The sequence below is a fragment of the Spodoptera frugiperda genome, chromosome 8 (genome assembly GCF_023101765.2).
Source record: "Spodoptera frugiperda isolate SF20-4 chromosome 8, AGI-APGP_CSIRO_Sfru_2.0, whole genome shotgun sequence".
Lineage (NCBI taxonomy): Eukaryota > Metazoa > Arthropoda > Insecta > Lepidoptera > Noctuidae > Spodoptera > Spodoptera frugiperda.
Window position 1 is genome coordinate 2,653,247 of NC_064219.1, and position 17,476 is coordinate 2,670,722.

At 42.0% G+C, this 17,476-nt stretch overlaps 2 protein-coding genes and 1 long non-coding RNA gene across 8 annotated transcripts in view; 1 reads left to right on the forward strand and 2 right to left on the reverse strand.

Annotated features, from left to right (window-relative positions):
• LOC118275459 (baculoviral IAP repeat-containing protein 6) overlaps positions 1 to 4,441 on the forward strand; it is a 50,331-nt gene extending 45,890 nt beyond the window's left edge. For all 6 annotated transcript variants that reach the window (XM_050695266.1, XM_050695268.1, XM_050695267.1 and 3 more), the window contains 10 exons: positions 526 to 693; positions 1,017 to 1,191; positions 1,503 to 1,665; positions 1,752 to 1,869; positions 1,975 to 2,104; positions 2,188 to 2,405; positions 2,513 to 2,752; positions 2,867 to 3,055; positions 3,146 to 3,280; positions 3,363 to 4,441. In XM_050695266.1, coding sequence (XP_050551223.1) covers positions 526 to 693; positions 1,017 to 1,191; positions 1,503 to 1,665; positions 1,752 to 1,869; positions 1,975 to 2,104; positions 2,188 to 2,405; positions 2,513 to 2,752; positions 2,867 to 3,055; positions 3,146 to 3,280; positions 3,363 to 3,545 — 1,719 coding nt within the window. In that variant the 3' untranslated portion in view covers positions 3,546 to 4,441. The remainder of the gene's footprint in view (positions 1 to 525; positions 694 to 1,016; positions 1,192 to 1,502; positions 1,666 to 1,751; positions 1,870 to 1,974; positions 2,105 to 2,187; positions 2,406 to 2,512; positions 2,753 to 2,866; positions 3,056 to 3,145; positions 3,281 to 3,362) is intronic.
• LOC126910921 (uncharacterized) lies at positions 4,433 to 6,323 on the reverse strand. Its single transcript, XR_007705513.1, has 2 exons — positions 6,236 to 6,323; positions 4,433 to 5,194 (listed from the first exon to the last, which is right to left on the reverse strand). It is a non-coding gene; the product is annotated as an uncharacterized LOC126910921 (long non-coding RNA).
• Positions 6,324 to 6,784: 461 nt separating this feature from the next.
• LOC118275461 (papilin) overlaps positions 6,785 to 17,476 on the reverse strand; it is a 110,290-nt gene continuing 99,598 nt past the window's right edge. Inside the window, exons 47-57 of the mRNA XM_050695643.1 lie at positions 17,189 to 17,383; positions 16,167 to 16,272; positions 15,784 to 15,905; positions 15,495 to 15,708; positions 15,109 to 15,230; positions 14,821 to 15,009; positions 14,467 to 14,603; positions 13,933 to 14,080; positions 9,716 to 10,150; positions 7,562 to 7,717; positions 6,785 to 6,900 (exon numbers count right to left, since the gene is read on the reverse strand). Coding sequence (XP_050551600.1) covers positions 6,785 to 6,900; positions 7,562 to 7,717; positions 9,716 to 10,150; positions 13,933 to 14,080; positions 14,467 to 14,603; positions 14,821 to 15,009; positions 15,109 to 15,230; positions 15,495 to 15,708; positions 15,784 to 15,905; positions 16,167 to 16,272; positions 17,189 to 17,383 — 1,940 coding nt within the window. The remainder of the gene's footprint in view (positions 6,901 to 7,561; positions 7,718 to 9,715; positions 10,151 to 13,932; positions 14,081 to 14,466; positions 14,604 to 14,820; positions 15,010 to 15,108; positions 15,231 to 15,494; positions 15,709 to 15,783; positions 15,906 to 16,166; positions 16,273 to 17,188; positions 17,384 to 17,476) is intronic.

Genomic DNA, 17,476 nt, shown 5'->3' on the forward strand with positions numbered 1-17,476 from the left:
TCAGTTTTACAGAACCGTGAAGAAAACAATGGTATATTAGTTTGTATATATTAGATTAAGTACCACCACGCATTATCAATGGTGCCGGAAATGTCTAGAAAAATGCCTACTACATATTTGTGCTCAGATAATGTCACTGTGGTTCTGGCGAAGAGCCGCGTCTACAGTAGATTTACCCACATAATTAAAGGTTTTTTTAGAACGATAATTGAACGACGCACGATATTCGTTTTTTATTCTAAAAAAATATCGACACTATCCATAAGTAGCCGTACATCCCATCACTAAACACGACTATGGCTTAACGTTATACGTTCAGTTGTGCAATACAGTTCAACAGAATACGTTGCCGCCGAATTGCCCCTGAACTTACGCCCAACCGAAGTTCGGCTGTACGCTATAACGCAACGTAATTTCGGCATAATGTGTCGCAAGTAATTCAAATAGCATTGCAGGCGTAATCATGCCGAACTTCGGTCGCGTATCCTCGGCATATTGTGTTTATACACTTTTACCAATTTACAGAACAGCCAAGGTTCAAATGGATCGACGGGCAAGTCTGAAGAGAAGAGCCAGTTGTACTGGGCGAAGGGCACGGGCTTCGGCACCGGGTCCACGCAACAGTCGTGGAACGTGGAGCAAGCACTCGTGCGCCAGAGGACTGAGGAGGAACACGTCACTGTCCTACTGCAGGTACTGTGGGGTTACTGTTTTGTGTTCTAATGTTATGTAAAGCCATGTTTGTAATTTGTGACCAATAACCACTTTTTAGCAAATCGTTTTTTTTTTATTGTTTCGTTATTAGACTGTTGATCTTTTTCTACACTAGCGATCCTAGCAATAAAGAATGAAAACATAATTTTTGTTCGCGGTAATGAAAACATAAGATACACGTAAATAAACATTTTATTCTCATCCACCTACAACTCTGTCTTAAGATTTAGTATACTTTTTCATATTTGATTGATATTTCAAGGAACTAGTATCATAATTAAGTGTTGTTTATTTGCCCGTAGGTATTAGCGTCGTATATGAACCCGGGCGAGAAGTGGCCTCCGGAGGAGGGCGCGGCGGAGTCGACGGACAGGGAGGACTCGGACGACTCACACGACCTACCCGCGGAGTTCATCGACCTCATCGCCAACAGCTCGCTCGTACCTGCCATCTGCTCCTATCTTAGAAACGATTCGGGTCAGTTTGGGGAAATATTTATTATTATTTATATTATATTCACAATTTTCATGTTAACTCACACTGAGACGCGACGCGACGATTTTAAAAAGCGGCACTGAAAGCAACTTTCAGCTGTGTTGAACAGCGTCAACCTTCGGACCGTACGCTACGTCACGTCTCGATGTATCTTGGGTAATCTATGTCGGGGTGCGTTCCACGGCGTAGCGCGACGTCACGGGCTTTTTCCAGTATCGTCTCGGTGTGAGTTAACAGTTAGGTGGATACGTTTGCAATAGTGTAGCAAGTAAGATGATAATGTCTCCCCGCAGTGCTGGACATGTCGCGGCACATCCCGCTGTACGTGCACGTGCTGCGCTGCGCGCGCGCGCTGTGTGCGCTGGGCGCGCGCCGCCTGGCGCCCGCGCTGCGCCCGCTGCCGCGCCTGCTGGCCTGCATGTCGAGGACCACCAACTCCTACGCCACCAAGCTCAGGTACACTGCATATTGTACCACTACTACAATCCATCCACTCAACTAAGTCATTTCAATACTTATCACATTGTCTGTTTGTATTGCAGAATGAGTAAGAAGAATATATTCGGTAAAATGACATATAGCCAAAGATTTAGTACTTCAAGTAATTCAGAATTATCAGAAGAGGACGAGGGACTCGCCGCGCTCATTGCTGATATACAAGTAAGTTTACCTCATCTTTCTTTAGTCAGTTATTCATGTTAGGTTTATGACCATCTTAGAATGGTACAGAATTTCAGCGGATTCAAATAATAATTGTCGTTGCAGGCAACGTCGGCGTTATTATGTCGGTCGGAGAACGAGGCGGAGTCCGGCCGGGCGAGCGGCGCGCCCGCCCCGCTCAGTGGCGCCACGCGGGAGGCGCGCTACATTGAACTCATGCGCACCATGCAATTCGGTTAGTACTACAAGCATGTCATATTTGGAATACTCTGTACTGTATTATAGACTAGACGCTATAGCGGTAATGTTTGGCTACAGAGACGTTCGAGATGATAGCGGAGTGCGCGGAGAGCGGGTTCCGGTTCCTGGTGCCGTACCACTTCGAGGGCGCCGTGCGCGCGGCGGGCGAGCGCGCGCACCCGGCGCGCATGAAGCGCCTGGCGCAGGAGGCCGCCACCCTCGCCACCTCGCTGCCGCTCTCCTACTCCTCCTCCGTCTTCGTGCGCACCGACGCAGACCGACTCGACGTCATGAAGGTTCCACACCCTTGCTTATACAATCTTATGAACAACTACATACTTGTTTGTCAAAGGAGACTGCGTGAAGGAATCGACGGTATTAAGTTGGTATGTTTACTGTGCAGGTCCTAATAACGGGTCCGTCGGACACGCCGTACGCGAACGGTTGCTTCGTGCTGGACGTATACTTCCCGGCCGAGTACCCGGCGGTGCCCATGCTCATCAACCTGGAGACGACGGGCCGCCACTCCGTGCGCTTCAACCCCAACCTGTACAACGACGGCAAGGTCTGCCTCTCCGTGCTCAACACCTGGCACGGACGCCCCGAGGAGAAGTGGAACGCACACACCTCCAGCTTTCTACAGGTACTATACAATGCTTCTGCTAGTGACTTTTGAAAGCTAGGAATTATTTTAATTCTAAACTATTAGGAAATTAGTTTTAGAATGTCAACATTCACGTTTTCGTATCCTCCGTAGGTGCTGGTATCGATCCAGTCCCTGATCCTAGTCCCGGAGCCGTACTTCAACGAGCCGGGCTACGAGCGCAGCCGCGGCACGCGCGTCGGCTCCAGCGCGTCCCTGGAGTACAACTCCAACATCTACCAGGCCTGCGTGCGCTGGGCCATGCTCGACCACCTCAGGAACCCAGAGCCCTGCTTCAAGGAGGTACTACTGCCTTACTATTACTACTTACTTATTTTCATTCATTCCACGATTTGGTTGGAGAGAGGTTTACTAAACAATGAATGTTCACAGGTGATCCAGACCCACTTCTGGATAAAACGTAATGAAATAATGCAGACGGTGGCGAACTGGATCACAGAGCTCGAGAGCCAAAGCGGGGACGAGCGCACCCAGCGGAGCATACAGCTCAACCTCATGGCGCTCAAGGTAAGCAGGCCGTCGCTGTTACTGTGTACTGTAGTACAGTGATGTAGTGGACGGGTAGTAACGTTGGTTGGTGTCCCCGCAGCGGCACTACGTGAAGCTGCAGGAGGAGCTGGCCAAGCTGCCGGTGCCGGCGGGGCTGGAGGAGCTGGACGAGCCGTTCCAGCTGCCGGCGGCGCCCGAGCCCGCGGCGCAGGCCCCGGCGCCGCCCACCAACGACGAGATCGACCACGACATGGAGAAGATCGTGTCGCAGGTCCTGGACTGAGCCGGCCCCGGCGCCCGAGCGCAATGAAAGTACAAGTAGGAAGCTGCCACTGCTGCCGGTCACCCTGCGTACGCTCGCCATACGTTTCTAGCGAGTTTATTGTTCGTAAACAATTTTCTTTTTATTTTGTAGTAGAAGATTTCGGTTTTTATAGTTTTTTTAGTAGGCGTTTAGGATTTAGTGGGACCTCCGTTTAGTTTAACACACATTGTGATACTAAAATGGGCCCGCTCGGCGCCCGGTAAGATATTTAAGCAGGAGTAGAAGTACGGGCCGAAGACATCGCGACGTACTGGCGTCACGACTCGTGTACATGAAATTATAATTTGATGTATATAACTTATTGTTTTAATTTTTGTATTCTAAGAATATATAATGATATGTATCGCTGTATGCTCTATAAGAGTAGTCGGAGGCGGCTGAACTATACGAAGGATAAATTGTATAACTCGTTTGGTAGTAAATTATGTACAGGCCTAGCCACCTCTTCGAGCATTGTCGGTCGGGGTCGGTGGGGTGACGTTTGTGGATGTATGTGTGTATATAGATAAATCACCAGTAGACTCGTGTGTTTCTCGCTGTACTTTCATTGTCAGGTAAGTTGGACGTAGGAACTTTATTGTTACATTTGATTGTGAATTTCGGAATGTAAATAAAAATTTATGTTATCGCAATGTTTTTCTTTTGTTGACGTCACGTCTGCCCGGGTATATTTATGACAAATTGTAATTTATTTAGATTATGTTGTGTTGTGTTCGAGACTAAGCTTGACTTGTTCTATATATTGCTGGGGTCCAACGAGCCTCGCCCTCACTCTGTCTATACTTATGTCATATATTCAGCTTTGTATTTAATTCTGACGAGCGGTAATATAATTAAACAGAACATTTTGCTAATACGTTTTTTATTGTCCATCTATTTACATCGTCACAATTATAGAAAAGGATTCCACTTAAACAAATTATTATGACTGTCAACTAGCCACCCTACGAGCTAAACATTCACTTTATTAGACAACTTATTGTATAAATAATTTATTTACTATAATATTCTTTCTGACTAACTAACTATAGAAATTGTAAAATTACTCAAAATATTCCATCACAGATGGAGTTTGTGACATATTTAAAAATATTTATTTACATAAAAATAGTTTTGTTCAAGTAATACCTATCTACATTAAATCTATTGGTATGATTGCGTGGTCGTACATGCGCGCTGTGGAGCGCCGTGGGGCGCTGCACACGAGTAACATTCTATTACATTATGGCACATGAAACAATAACGAATGTACCAGGACTAGCGACCGACAGGAGAGCGGGTAACGAAGTAAGATACACGTACAACTAATCACCTTTGCAGTTAGCATAACTAACTGTAAAGACAATACATTTACACAGACGGCAGCATGTGATGCTGTTCAAGTCATTGGCATTCATTCATTAACATTTCAACTTAACTTTACATGATTAAGTAGTGTTGAGTATTATTTCTATCCTAACGTCGCTGTCGGTCGCGTCTGGCCGCACTTATACTATGTACGGTGCTGCGCAGCCGTCTACTTCTTCTTCATCAAGGGCTGGTCTGCCTGAACCTCTGCCTCCTGAGGGTCGAGCTGGCCTGCCTCCACGCACGACTTACAACAGAACCTGGGAATAAAGCAATTATGTTATTCGATTGCTCATAATATGTGCTCATTCTAATTGTTATTTATTTTGAAAAACAATAATATTTTAGATAAATAATATAGTAAGTGAAGGCAAACAATACAGATAACAGAAAAATAATCACCAACTAACACATTTTCAAAATCTTAGAGTGCAGAAACAATCAATAAAAAAGTAGTACTCGTATCTTCAAAGAAAACGTAGGTATCAGCTGATTCATAACACTACTGTTTTAAAAGATTTCTGTTGCTAATAATTTAAGTTACATACTACGTAGGTAGGGATCATTATTGCGAGCATAAACTACCTACATTAATGTACTAGGGTTCAATTGATTCGGTTTTAAATCGATTTTGTTTCTATTTGAATTAATCTTAACCATTATATTGAGCCGATAACTCTATTGAAGTGGTCGCATATTGGTACCGTAAAACAACCAATTTCAAACTTAGAATCGTAAGATCGGGTGTAAGTAGGTTCGATTCCGTTTACTAAATTCGGAGTTCACGATATTAGGTTCGTTCACCTCTTTTACAACTAATTTTCTTAGTATACTACTTACCTACTTATTATAATACCATCAGCGTCTAGAATTATGAACGTAGCAAGTATGATAGGTTACTGTAAACAACTATTGAGGTGAATAAACTAAAATCAGAATATCGCAGTGGCGGGCAAAGATACCATAACGAGTCGCGGGTTCGATAGACTCTGTATAGTACCAGGAATTTGTTGTATCGGGTCTGTGAGATAGATGACAACATGTTGATATTTAGAGAGCAAAACTACTTTTTTTATTAATTTACGCATTCTCTCGTCTTTTGATTATATGTATCCTATACCTATTTATCGAATTCTATTTACCCCGCTTTATTGTTAATTTGTAAAGGTTTTCTTTACAAGTAAATTTCATAAATATCTACCTGTGTCACTCGGATCCGGGTTCGTCTTTATCAATCGTTTAGATAAAACAGTCACTGCGTGTCATGCCTCCGTAAGACGAACAAATCCCACTATACTTACTTGGAATAATACTTGTGCCTGCAGAACTTGCTGCGCACGATCAGGTCGCAGTTGGCGAAGAACGGATTATCCGTGCATTTAGTTACATAACGTTGGTACCAGTTGCTCACTGTGGACAGACAAATGGCGTCATTTAAAGCTAATAAAAAAGCTTTACATTATTGTAGCAGAATCGATACCTGCCGTTTTTTACAGTCAGCTTAGCCTGATAGCTGTGGACAGATATTTTAATGGAAATTGCTCATAGTAGTCACATTATTCAAATTCACTTTGAGATATTCTTCCTGTACGAAGAAAAGGGTCGTGATTACACTGTTTTCATCTTGACTTGCATGCTAGAAAAATGTTTACTGTAAAATTGAATTCAAAAGGAATGGGTGTGTGAATATGTTACAAAATTTCATTCACTTTTATATTTTCTTTTTTTATTCACTTCTCTTCTGTATGTATTTACCTCTCAAGTTAATTTATGGGTATATTGTTCACTGTGTTACTTGGAATAATACTTACGCTGTACGTGCATTTGATCTGCTTTACTTATTGCAGTAGTCAGTCTGCGAGCTGTAGGATATTTTGCTGGCGTGAGCACGCGTACAGCCCGCTGATTACATTTTTTTCTGCGACTGTCACCTGCAGCACTGTCAGCCGGGAGACCACCTCGCTACCTGCAGCGAAACATTCATGAATAAATTGTCGTCGAAACAATTGTCGTGTTGGGAGCGGGTTCCAAACCTAGGAACCCACCATCGGCAAAGTACCAATGTGACTTTTTCCGAGTTATATGTACTTTCTAAGATTATTTAGACACCACTGATAAACAGTGAAGGAAAACATCGTGAGGAAACCTGGGCTTATAATTTCTAATTATAAGTTTGAAATTGCCAACTCGCATTGAGCAAGCGTGGTGATTAAAGCTCAAACCTTTTCCTTCTACCACTAGTAGAATTTACGAAGCTACCATAATATCAAAATAAAATCTTAAGCAACAGCTTCTTTTGTCATAGTCTGAATAGCGACAGGAAAACCCGCCAACAAATAAGGTATTACTTATTTATTAATTATAAGGAAACATTACTTAACGTTTGCGTATGTAGGTAAAATATATATTTATTTAATATGGAATTACGTGAGATCTCATATTTGGCATGTACCTACGCAGTTCACTCACAGGAGGCTCAATTATGATGGCTTTTAGATAGATTTAAGATGGTCGGAGCCAAAGCTTTTAGGTACATAAGCTTCTTACTACAAACAGTTAGCATATAGGTAAGCACCTATATACTAAACAAACTTGATGATTTGTTTGGTAAAATGATCAGAACTTACCAGTAATACGAATCCTTTCGCTCTGCTGTAGACGTTCGTCGCCCTTCGTCCAATAGACATCGGGCGCCGGGAACCCATCCACTTCGCACGTCAGCTCCAGGCTTGTGCCCACGTTCAGCGTTGAGTACGGGGAGGACATGTGCGCGCTCACCGGCACTACACACACAGAATTATACATTGTAATAATAGTTTTATAAAAGCTTTGTACTTTATAGGTAGGTAAGTATGAAATAGATCTACTTAGATCCAAGATATGTTACAATCATCTGATATATTTTTGTTTTTATATGTCTATGTACCATGAGAATAAACTAAATAATGTAGGTACACAGTTTATGTTCATATAACTTAATGTTTTCATTATTGGTATTACTTTGGGGTTGCCCGATTAGTTTCGAACTCGCCGGGGCCCTTAGAGATGAACTGCATTAACGGCAATGCAATTTCATTGCGCCATACTGACCGTAGGTACCTACCATTATTTGATTTAAAAGTGCACTCAGTGTATAATCATTTATTGTGGTGGTACCTACCTGGGTCGTAAATACCTAGGTACCTGTCGGTCGGTGATTTCCATAAATACATTTAATTTCAAAATGCAATTTTCCTATTTATTGTTAATTAAAAATAACATAATATAAATATGTACAAATATAATACAATACATAATTACATACTAAATAGAAGATAAATAATATACCTATATTTTGAATAATAAATTTAAATGAAGATATTTTATTACTATCTTTATAAGAGAAACAAATGATATACCTAGTATATCTAATTATTTTTATAACATAACTATTGTAAATCTCGAGGACTTTTTAATGATTATAGAAACGATATAAATTATACAGAAAGCAATATACAGCTGTCACACAAAAGTACTTTACGTAAAACATTGTTCAGAAATAAAATGAACCTATAATTTGTTTTTTGGGAAAACCCCGCCTCTACCTCCCAAACCGCTGCAACTCCTGTAAGTCAGGATCTACAGTAGATACAACCATGAAAACACCGGAACACTGAAGTCCGATGCGTCCCAGGGACATGAATAACTGTCTAGGTAAATTATATAAACATTAAACCCAGTGCCGGCGTAAGGGCCACTGACACCCCGGGCGAAAATATTGTGGCGCCCACTTGAGGGAAGCAATATCAAGTGTTAGTTTTTTGCGGATCCCATCGGTGGCGGCATCGGCGCCCCCCAGAATTTGTCGCCCTGCCCCATCACGCCCCCCCCCCCTAACGCCGGCACTGATTAAATCTAGGTAATTTATATAAATGTGACTCGGTCATTCATCAAGATAACAATTACAAAACGCCTCCTTCGCCCTAATTTCCTGAATGTGGTTGGCAGAGGTGTTCTGTGTATTTCAACAGTTTTATTTTTAGTTCTATACTTGGGTAGGTACTTCACATAGTGGGCGATGCTGTACCACTTATCGGACATAAATACGAGTTCTATTAAAATTTAAAAAAGTCTTCACAGGCAGACACGTAGGTACTTACCTAATTTGACATCAATTTCGACACTGCGTGAAATTTATACGAAAACATTAAATGAAACACATAAATACAATAGAATACAAATAATACTATAAATAAATCATCATAATATATATCACACGACAACATTGAATGAGATAAAGGCGTCTGTCATTTGAAAATTCGGAGAACCTTCATGTTTTTATCACATCCTACCAAACAAAGTGATTCAATGTATCATCACCGCCTATGTATACATACCAGCTTCAAAGTCCGCTACCACTGCTCCAACTAACTCTAAACATTTTGTTTACTTAAGCTCAACTAAAATACATGCTGGTACCTATACTGCGAAGAACACAAGCTGAATACATAAACATGCTACATGCAGACAAGCCATGCTTTATATTAGTGGAGATAGTAGATTGTTGCTCTTACCAATCCATGTTTATCTTAACTAAACCGCGATTTGTTTACAAAATAATAATACTTACACTTACTAGATTAATCGGTTCTTTATTGTTTACGAGAAATTTTTCTTCGAATTTATTAAAGTACTTGATTAGTTACTTATTGTTTTGTGTTTAGTGCACACTATTAGGTTAACGACCGAAAGAGCAACAATCTGCCATTAAAGTATTTGCGGTTAATAAATCCCAGTCTTACCGGTGTACACAGGTAAACGAGCCTCAGTAGTGGATAAGGTAGTTGTTAACTCCGCGGTGGTAGGTGCTTGTGTCTTGGACCAGGGTTGTTGCGTCACGCGTGGCACTAACAACTCATTCTCAATGAACAGTCCCTCAGGTCTGTACGCGCGTACATTCACCACCCACGACGCCGCCTTGCCTTCTCCGTTGTACGCTTGGCACGTGTATTGTCCAAGAGTTTCGATAGCCAGACTTCTGATGAGGAGCACATTGCCTCTCGCTTCAAACACGGCGTCATTGTATGGGACCATCGTTCCGTCAAAGCCTCTGTACCAGAACACGGTGGGCGGCGGGTACCCGTACGCCAGGCACCGCACTGACAGCGGGTAGCCCAACTCTCCGGTCACCACGGCATTCTCATCTCCGGCAATTCCGACAGGCGCCCTCACAGGATCTACCAGCCCCCGATTGTTAGCGAACCAATGTTAGAATTTGTGAATGCATCCTCTTTTTTATCCTTTGTATTTAGTACGCGAAGGTACATTCATAAACTCTATGTTAATTATTTCTACTAAGCATAAAATTATTGAACAGTGGGAATGGTGGACAGTACAAATGAAGTTAGACATTTTGGGTGCTTCTGTAGTAAGTATTATTCGAGGAAATCATTTTATTATTTTCGGAGTAACATTTTCAAACAACTAGAGGAACACTCAAAATGTATAGGTAAATCGAATGTAACAACGAGCGGCAGATGTGTAGTGTGTCGTTCACCTTCGTATGCGCGCGCGCACGCTAGCAGTGTGGCGAGCGAGAGGAGGCTGACGCGGGACATATCGGGCGAGCGAGAGGACCGAGAGATACGCGAGGAACAACTGTGGCTGGACGACCGACGCGGACAGTTGACCGACTGCTACTGAACCAGAGATTGCGCTACTGTTTTGATAAAAGTCTGTTGACTGCGAAAGATTGCAGCCTGCGTATGCGCTGCCAAACGGAAATAAGTAGACATGCTTTATTTTATTTCCCGATGTTATTTATAAATTTCGTTCTAAGGAGTGAACTATACTACCTACATTATAAAACTTAAATGATCTATTTTAGGTAAAGTATTCGTTGTTGTTGGCTTTTTTTAAGGGGGGGTCATCCTATGACTTCTCCCGCCCTGGGCGAGGCGAGAGGGCGTGTCAGACTGTTACTGACTAAAAACCACCCCGTTCCTACACCTGCCCGTCGAGCCGGAGCCCCGGTAAACCCGCTAGGTATTCCGCAGCTCCGGATCAGGCATCAGCCCTACTGGGCCCCATCTGTGGTGGTCTGATTATACCAGTGCGCATAGATTTTTAGTTTCCAATAATATTCCCTCTGTTAATATTAGTCTAATATCATGTTATCTAAATGTAAGGTCATCATATTATTTGTTTACTAGTAAGTACGTACACAAACAGACAGACTGATAACAAGGGGTCAAGTATGAGACGAGTCAATATTAGATTGCTTTAGAACGTGATCAATTAACTAATCTTACTAACAAATGGATTAAACATAATACAAATTGTCTCTTTATTGAAATTCACGTGTTTATAAGTGTAAAACAAAATCACGTTTCAATAACTCATTATTCATTATCGCACTTCTAATTAATGGGTGATTTTTTTGATGTTAGGATTTTCATGCATCAGTATTTGACAGATCACGCGGGATTTCAGACATGGTGTCAAAGAGAAAGATGCTCAGTATGCTTTGACATTTCATCATGAATAGACTTACTAACGAGCAACGCTTGCAAATCATTGAATTTTATTACCAAAATCAGTGTTACTTTACGCCCGATTTATGGTCTACATAATCGACCAAGTGAGCAAACAATTAATGCGATTGTGACCAAGTTTCGCACTCAGTTTACTTTATTGGACATTAAACCAACCACACGAATGCGTACAGTGCGTACAGAAGAGAATATTGCGTCTGTTTCTGAGAGTGTTGCTGAAGACCGTGAAATGTCGATTCGTCGCCGTTCGCAGCAATTGGGTTTGTGTTATTCGACCACATGGATTTGACGCCTTTAGACTATTTTTTGTGGGGCTACGTCAAGTCTAAAGTCTACAGAAATAAGCCAGCAACTATTCCAGCTTTGGAAGACAACATTTCCGAAGAAATTCGGGCTATTCCGACCGAAATGCTCGAAAAAGTTACCCAAAATTGGACTTTCCGAATGGACCACCTAAGACGCAGCCGCGGTCAACATTTAAATGAAATTATCTTCAAAAAGTAAATGTCATGGACCAATCTAACGTTTCAAATAAAGAACCGATGAGATTTTGCAAATTTTATGCGTTTTTCTTTAAAAAAAAGTTCTCAAGCTCTTAAAAATCACCCGTTATAAGTATTATTGGATTAATACAAACAAGTTAGTTTAGTCTTTAATTAAAATACCTATAGGGCTTAATAACTCTGGACGGACGGACAAGTTTTCATAATTATTAATTTGTTACATTTCTATACTGTCCCATGTATGTAGCGAAAATCTAAGTAGGTAAATATTTAAAGTTGTAAAAAAAGATTCAGTTCGTTTATCTAGCCAACCACTTTTTTATGGTATAAGCCGGTAAACCAGCAGACGGATCACTTGATGGTACGCAATCGCTAGCCATGGACACCCGGAACACCAGAGGCCTTTTGGGGATTAGGAATTTAAGTATTGATGGGGATGGGGATTGGGAAGATAGAGAAGGGGTGTAATTGGGCCTCCAGTAACCTCGCTCACACAACGAAACACAACGCAAGCGTTGTTTCACGTCGGTTTTCTGTGAGGTCGTGGTATCAACTCCGGTCGAGTCGGAAGCGTGGCTCTCCCACGCTTTGGTTTAAATGTGGCATGTATATGAATAAGTTAGAATACGTCCCGTCAGTAAATACATTACCGAGTAATGTGTGTCAACGGACGTAATGTGGTAATGCACGATACGAATACAACATTACATTTTATTACAGACAATTATTATTCAATGTCTATACATACATAACTATAACACAGAGGTACTTGACTTTACCTAGTACAATAGGGATGATGATGGGGTATGAAAATTACAAATCTATTTAGTCCGTCAGGCTATGAAAAAATATTAGACACGTATTTTTTATTTTGTCATATAAGACAACAATGCTTAGACAAAACAAATCAAAGTTTCGGAATGGGAGCAAATACCTACGTAATTTTTACGTATAAAATGTACCTAGAAGTAACGTCACACGGTATTTCAAATCGATATATCTTAGAAAGTATTTGTTTCCGTAAGAGACGGGCGTTAAAATAAAAATTACTCATCTACCATGTTAAAGATATCATTACATATTTTTTATTTGACAAAGAAATAGGGACCTATACGTACTCCGTGCCTATACCTACTAAAACAAGAACAGTAATTAACAAAGACGCGTACGAAATTAGGGCTTATTACCAAAATAGTAGGAATGAAAACCGCATCAGTTCGTAGTACGTATCTCTCAGCCATTTCGCTTTATACGTACATAACCACGAAACAAAAAATGCAGAAATAACTACACACTTTTACCGCAAAATTTTGTACTGTCGCTTACTGCCACACTCAGAGACATTTCATGATTACTTAAACTATTCCTCAGTAACGATTTTGTATCGAAAACAATTACTAAGGACTGGATTAAAGTAATCATTAAATGTCTCTGAGTACGGCGGTTAGTAAAGAAATAGGAAAGTTACTACAGTAGGTATTAAAGAAAAAGGTGAGAAATTTAGTTCTAAACTACTCCAATGCATAAAAATTACAATCCCTCTAACTACTTTAAAACCCAAACTACTAAATTAATCTTGGCAAATGCAAAATCTTAACTACCGGCAGTAATACTGTGGATTTTGAAGTTATAACTTGTAAATTATCATATTTAATATGCAATAACAAATGTTATACAACCATTTTGAATACGAAATCATTTAACATTCATAAGAAAAGTCACAGAATACAGAAACTTTTTCTATTCCACGGCAAAAGTATTTTTAGTCCTTAATAAAATAAGATATTTGTAAGGTTTAATGTATTTATCTTAATTTTTACAACAAGAACAATGATTTTTATCAAGCACGGTCATTTATTTTGTGAAATCCTCTTTGTTCTCTAAATTGTCTTCAAATTCCACAGTACGTGCTGCTTTGTCAACCCTCTACCCAAGCTAGTATCACGTTTCATCCCCACTCACCGTTGACGACCAGGTGTATCTCCTGCGTGGCCACTCCGAGCCCATTGTCGGCCACACAGATGTAGACCCCGGTGTCGTTCCGGTATAGAGACACGATCTCCAGCGCGCCGTCCGACATCAGCCTGTAGCGACCCGCGCTGCCGTCGATCTGTAGAAGTATCTCAGATCTCAGATCTACAATACTTGACGTGATATTTCCTATGTATGCCACTGCATTTAATATATTCTTTTTGCTTAAGCTTGTGCTTTCGAAAGTAAATAAAGTCTGGTTTTCTTGCTTTATTCTGAATCTCTTTTCTACCTACAACGTAGCAGGATTTTTTTTATGGAATAGAGGACAAACGAGCAGACGCGTCACCTGATGATGATAGCACCAGAGGAGCAGCAAGTGCGTTGCCGGCATTTTAAAAAGGAATACGCTAATTTCTTGAAGGTTTGAGGGTCGTATCGGTTCGGAAGCACCGCGGACGACAAGTCATTCCACAGTTTTGCTGGATACTGACAGAAACTGATAAATACACATGTTATACGCACAGTGAGCTCTCCATGTTTCCACGTGATCTTGGGCGGAGGGTTGCCGTGGAACAGACACCGGAGGGTAGCTTTACCACCTTCCGAAGCTGCCACCTCAGGCTCTTGCTGCGGCAGCGCTTGTGGTGGCGCTGGTACGTCTGTGAAGATGATAAAAGTTTAAGCAATTATCTAATACAAGTGATAAGTAAACCTGTACCACTTGTCCATACTGACTTATTTTCTTTACACGTAGTGATTTGTCGCAAATTCTCTACCACGTTACATAAAACACCTTAGACAATGCTGGTACTGAGGAAAATGGTCAGTTTATGCAATTATAGGACTACGGAAATGCGGCCTAGATTACGGTCTTACCAGGTGCCAAAGTAGTGTTGATGAGTGGAGGCGGGGACGTCGGCTCGACGGGCGCCAGGCAGAGGTCGCTGCAGCCGCGCCTGCAGCACTTGCCCACTCCTCGGCAGTCGGCGTCGTCGTAACATTCGCGGCGACATGTCACCTCGTTCGTAGTCGTTTCATCCATCGGACAGAAGCCAGGCTTCGACACTGTTAGTAAAGTTGAATTTTAAATAATGAATGGAAAATCAATAACTACTGTGATAAAAATACCAAACTCGTCTCCTGTCATTATCACTTTATACATACCAGTCCTGCAGTCCGCGGTGTACTTCGTTTCTAAATCGATACCATCGTTGTAAGCGATGACCACGCAGCGGTCGCCTGGCGGACACGATTTCTTCTCGCACGGGTACTCTTTGCAGCTGCATCTGTAGGTGCCAATGTGACAAATGTTATATATGATACCTACTTACAACCCAAAGCCTGTGTCGTACTACCGTAAAAAGTTAAAGTACGTGAGAGTAGATACTGTGTCGGGGGAAGAACGCTCTCTAAAGTTCCTACATGGTCGGCAACTGCTTACCATCAAGTGGACTGCGAGTTAAACACTTGTTAAGTTATTGATAGCAGTATAAAAGATAGCTATTAGAACTGATAAGACCGACTTTTATTCCAATGATGCGGTGACGTACCTCTGGCATCCGTCGGCTCCGACGGTCTGCTGCACTCCGTAGTTACATTTGATGGTCGCGCACTCGTCAATCAGTGGCGTGCAGTCGGTCTCGAGCTGCACACAAGAGCACTTGTCGCATCCGTTCGGCATGCGCGTGCGCTGGATGTTGTACTCGCAGCGCAGGCGCGAACAGTTCGCCACGTACTCCTCGCAGTCGTCTATCTCGTTTGTCTCTGTTTAGTCAGGGTTAGGTGTCAGGTGATGGTCGTATAGAAACTAAGTAACGAGGCACTTTGTATTTATACTACCTTCGACACAAGTAGCAGAATACTGTGGCTCCTGGTACGCTGGGTTCCTGACGGCCACAGCCACGCAGCGCTCGTGGGACGAGCAGTTCGCTCGGACGCATGGGTCGTCGTTACATTGGCACCTGTACATAACGTCGTCATATTATGGGTATTGCGTTATTTATGGACTGATAATTTAAATGTACTAGCCAGTTGCTCGATCCAAAATGCACATTTGTGTCGAGAAGAACGAGAAAAAAATTCAGAGTTACGTAAAAATAATATGTTTCACAATCTAAACTCGTTCTCTCTTCTTCTCATTAAACACGGTCACCTTTAGGTATGTGAGAACAATGCAAGGCAGCGTGTGGACCGTTTGTATTGACGTAGAAATGTGTACAAACCTCACACATCCATCTTGCATGAATCTAGCAACACCGTATTGGCAGTCGAGTGCCTCGCACTGTTGCTGGGCGGCCGTGCAGTCGGGTACCGGCACTTGGTTCGGATCTAGAATGCGAACATTGGTCTCGGTTACTCTTGAACTTAATAACGCTTTCTTGAACCACGAGGAATATAACACAGGGAACACAAAGTATCGCCCTTGCAACAACATCAAATAAAGAGCCACTTACAACATTATAGTTTGTTTACAGAAGCATGTATTTGTAAGTTCGTAACATAACATACAATTTTCAACTCCACAATTAACGCACAAATATAACGAAAGTGCAGTTCCACAGTTCATTCTATTTCATGCCTTTTGTAATTTGTATTTTAGTTATATTTACATTGTCCATGGACATGGCGTTTTGACGAATACTAACAGACTATAGTGGGAAATATTAACGAAAATTGGAAAAAGGCTCGGCAAGGGTTTATAAATATAATTTTTCCAGAGAACTAAATATATGAATGTATTATTAGATTACTAGAGCCCCTTGCTAGTTAGGTACTATAGATAACACCAAGCCACGACACACGTTGTGACTCACTGTACCAATTTTTATAAACAATTTATTATAATTACAACAACAAACATACATACCTGAAATAAAAATCGTGCAAAAAAGAAAATAAAGGTTCAAGTGTGTAATATAGACAAGCAGACAAGCGTGCTAGTAAGCAGTGCAAACGAAGCATAACCATTCGACGTCATAGTTGACAACGAGCGCCTTCACAGGGACAACCATGGAGCTGCGAGCGATCCGCGCATGGACGACATTGATGGACAGCAAGCTTTGGGACTTGGACTCGTCAACTATCCCCACAAATACACTTAGTTTAGGTACTTTGCAGGTACACCCACTGTTTTGTATTCACAGACAGCTTATGACAGCTTCTTGATAAGAATTATTGATCTGTTGCTATAAGCAGAAGGTTAGCGACAAATCTGTCGTATTCGGAGGGAAGCTGTGTTAAGTACCATCGCGGGCGCTCGTACGCGACAGTCCGCAGACGTCCGCACACTCTTCGTAGGAGCGGAAGTTGTTGTAGTTGCCGCCGCAGCCGAGGTACGCGAACACGACGCAGTCGACGTGCGCTACGCTGTAGTGCCAGCGCTGCGCCGCCGCGACCCCGCAGCTCTCGCCCGTGTCGACCGCCTGCAGGCACTCCGGCGCTGCCCCGCCGCAACAAGCGGTTACACACTACGTTAGCGGGCCTCTACTGCCGGGGAAGCTTGTGGCCGTCTTATAATGACACTCATGCTCCG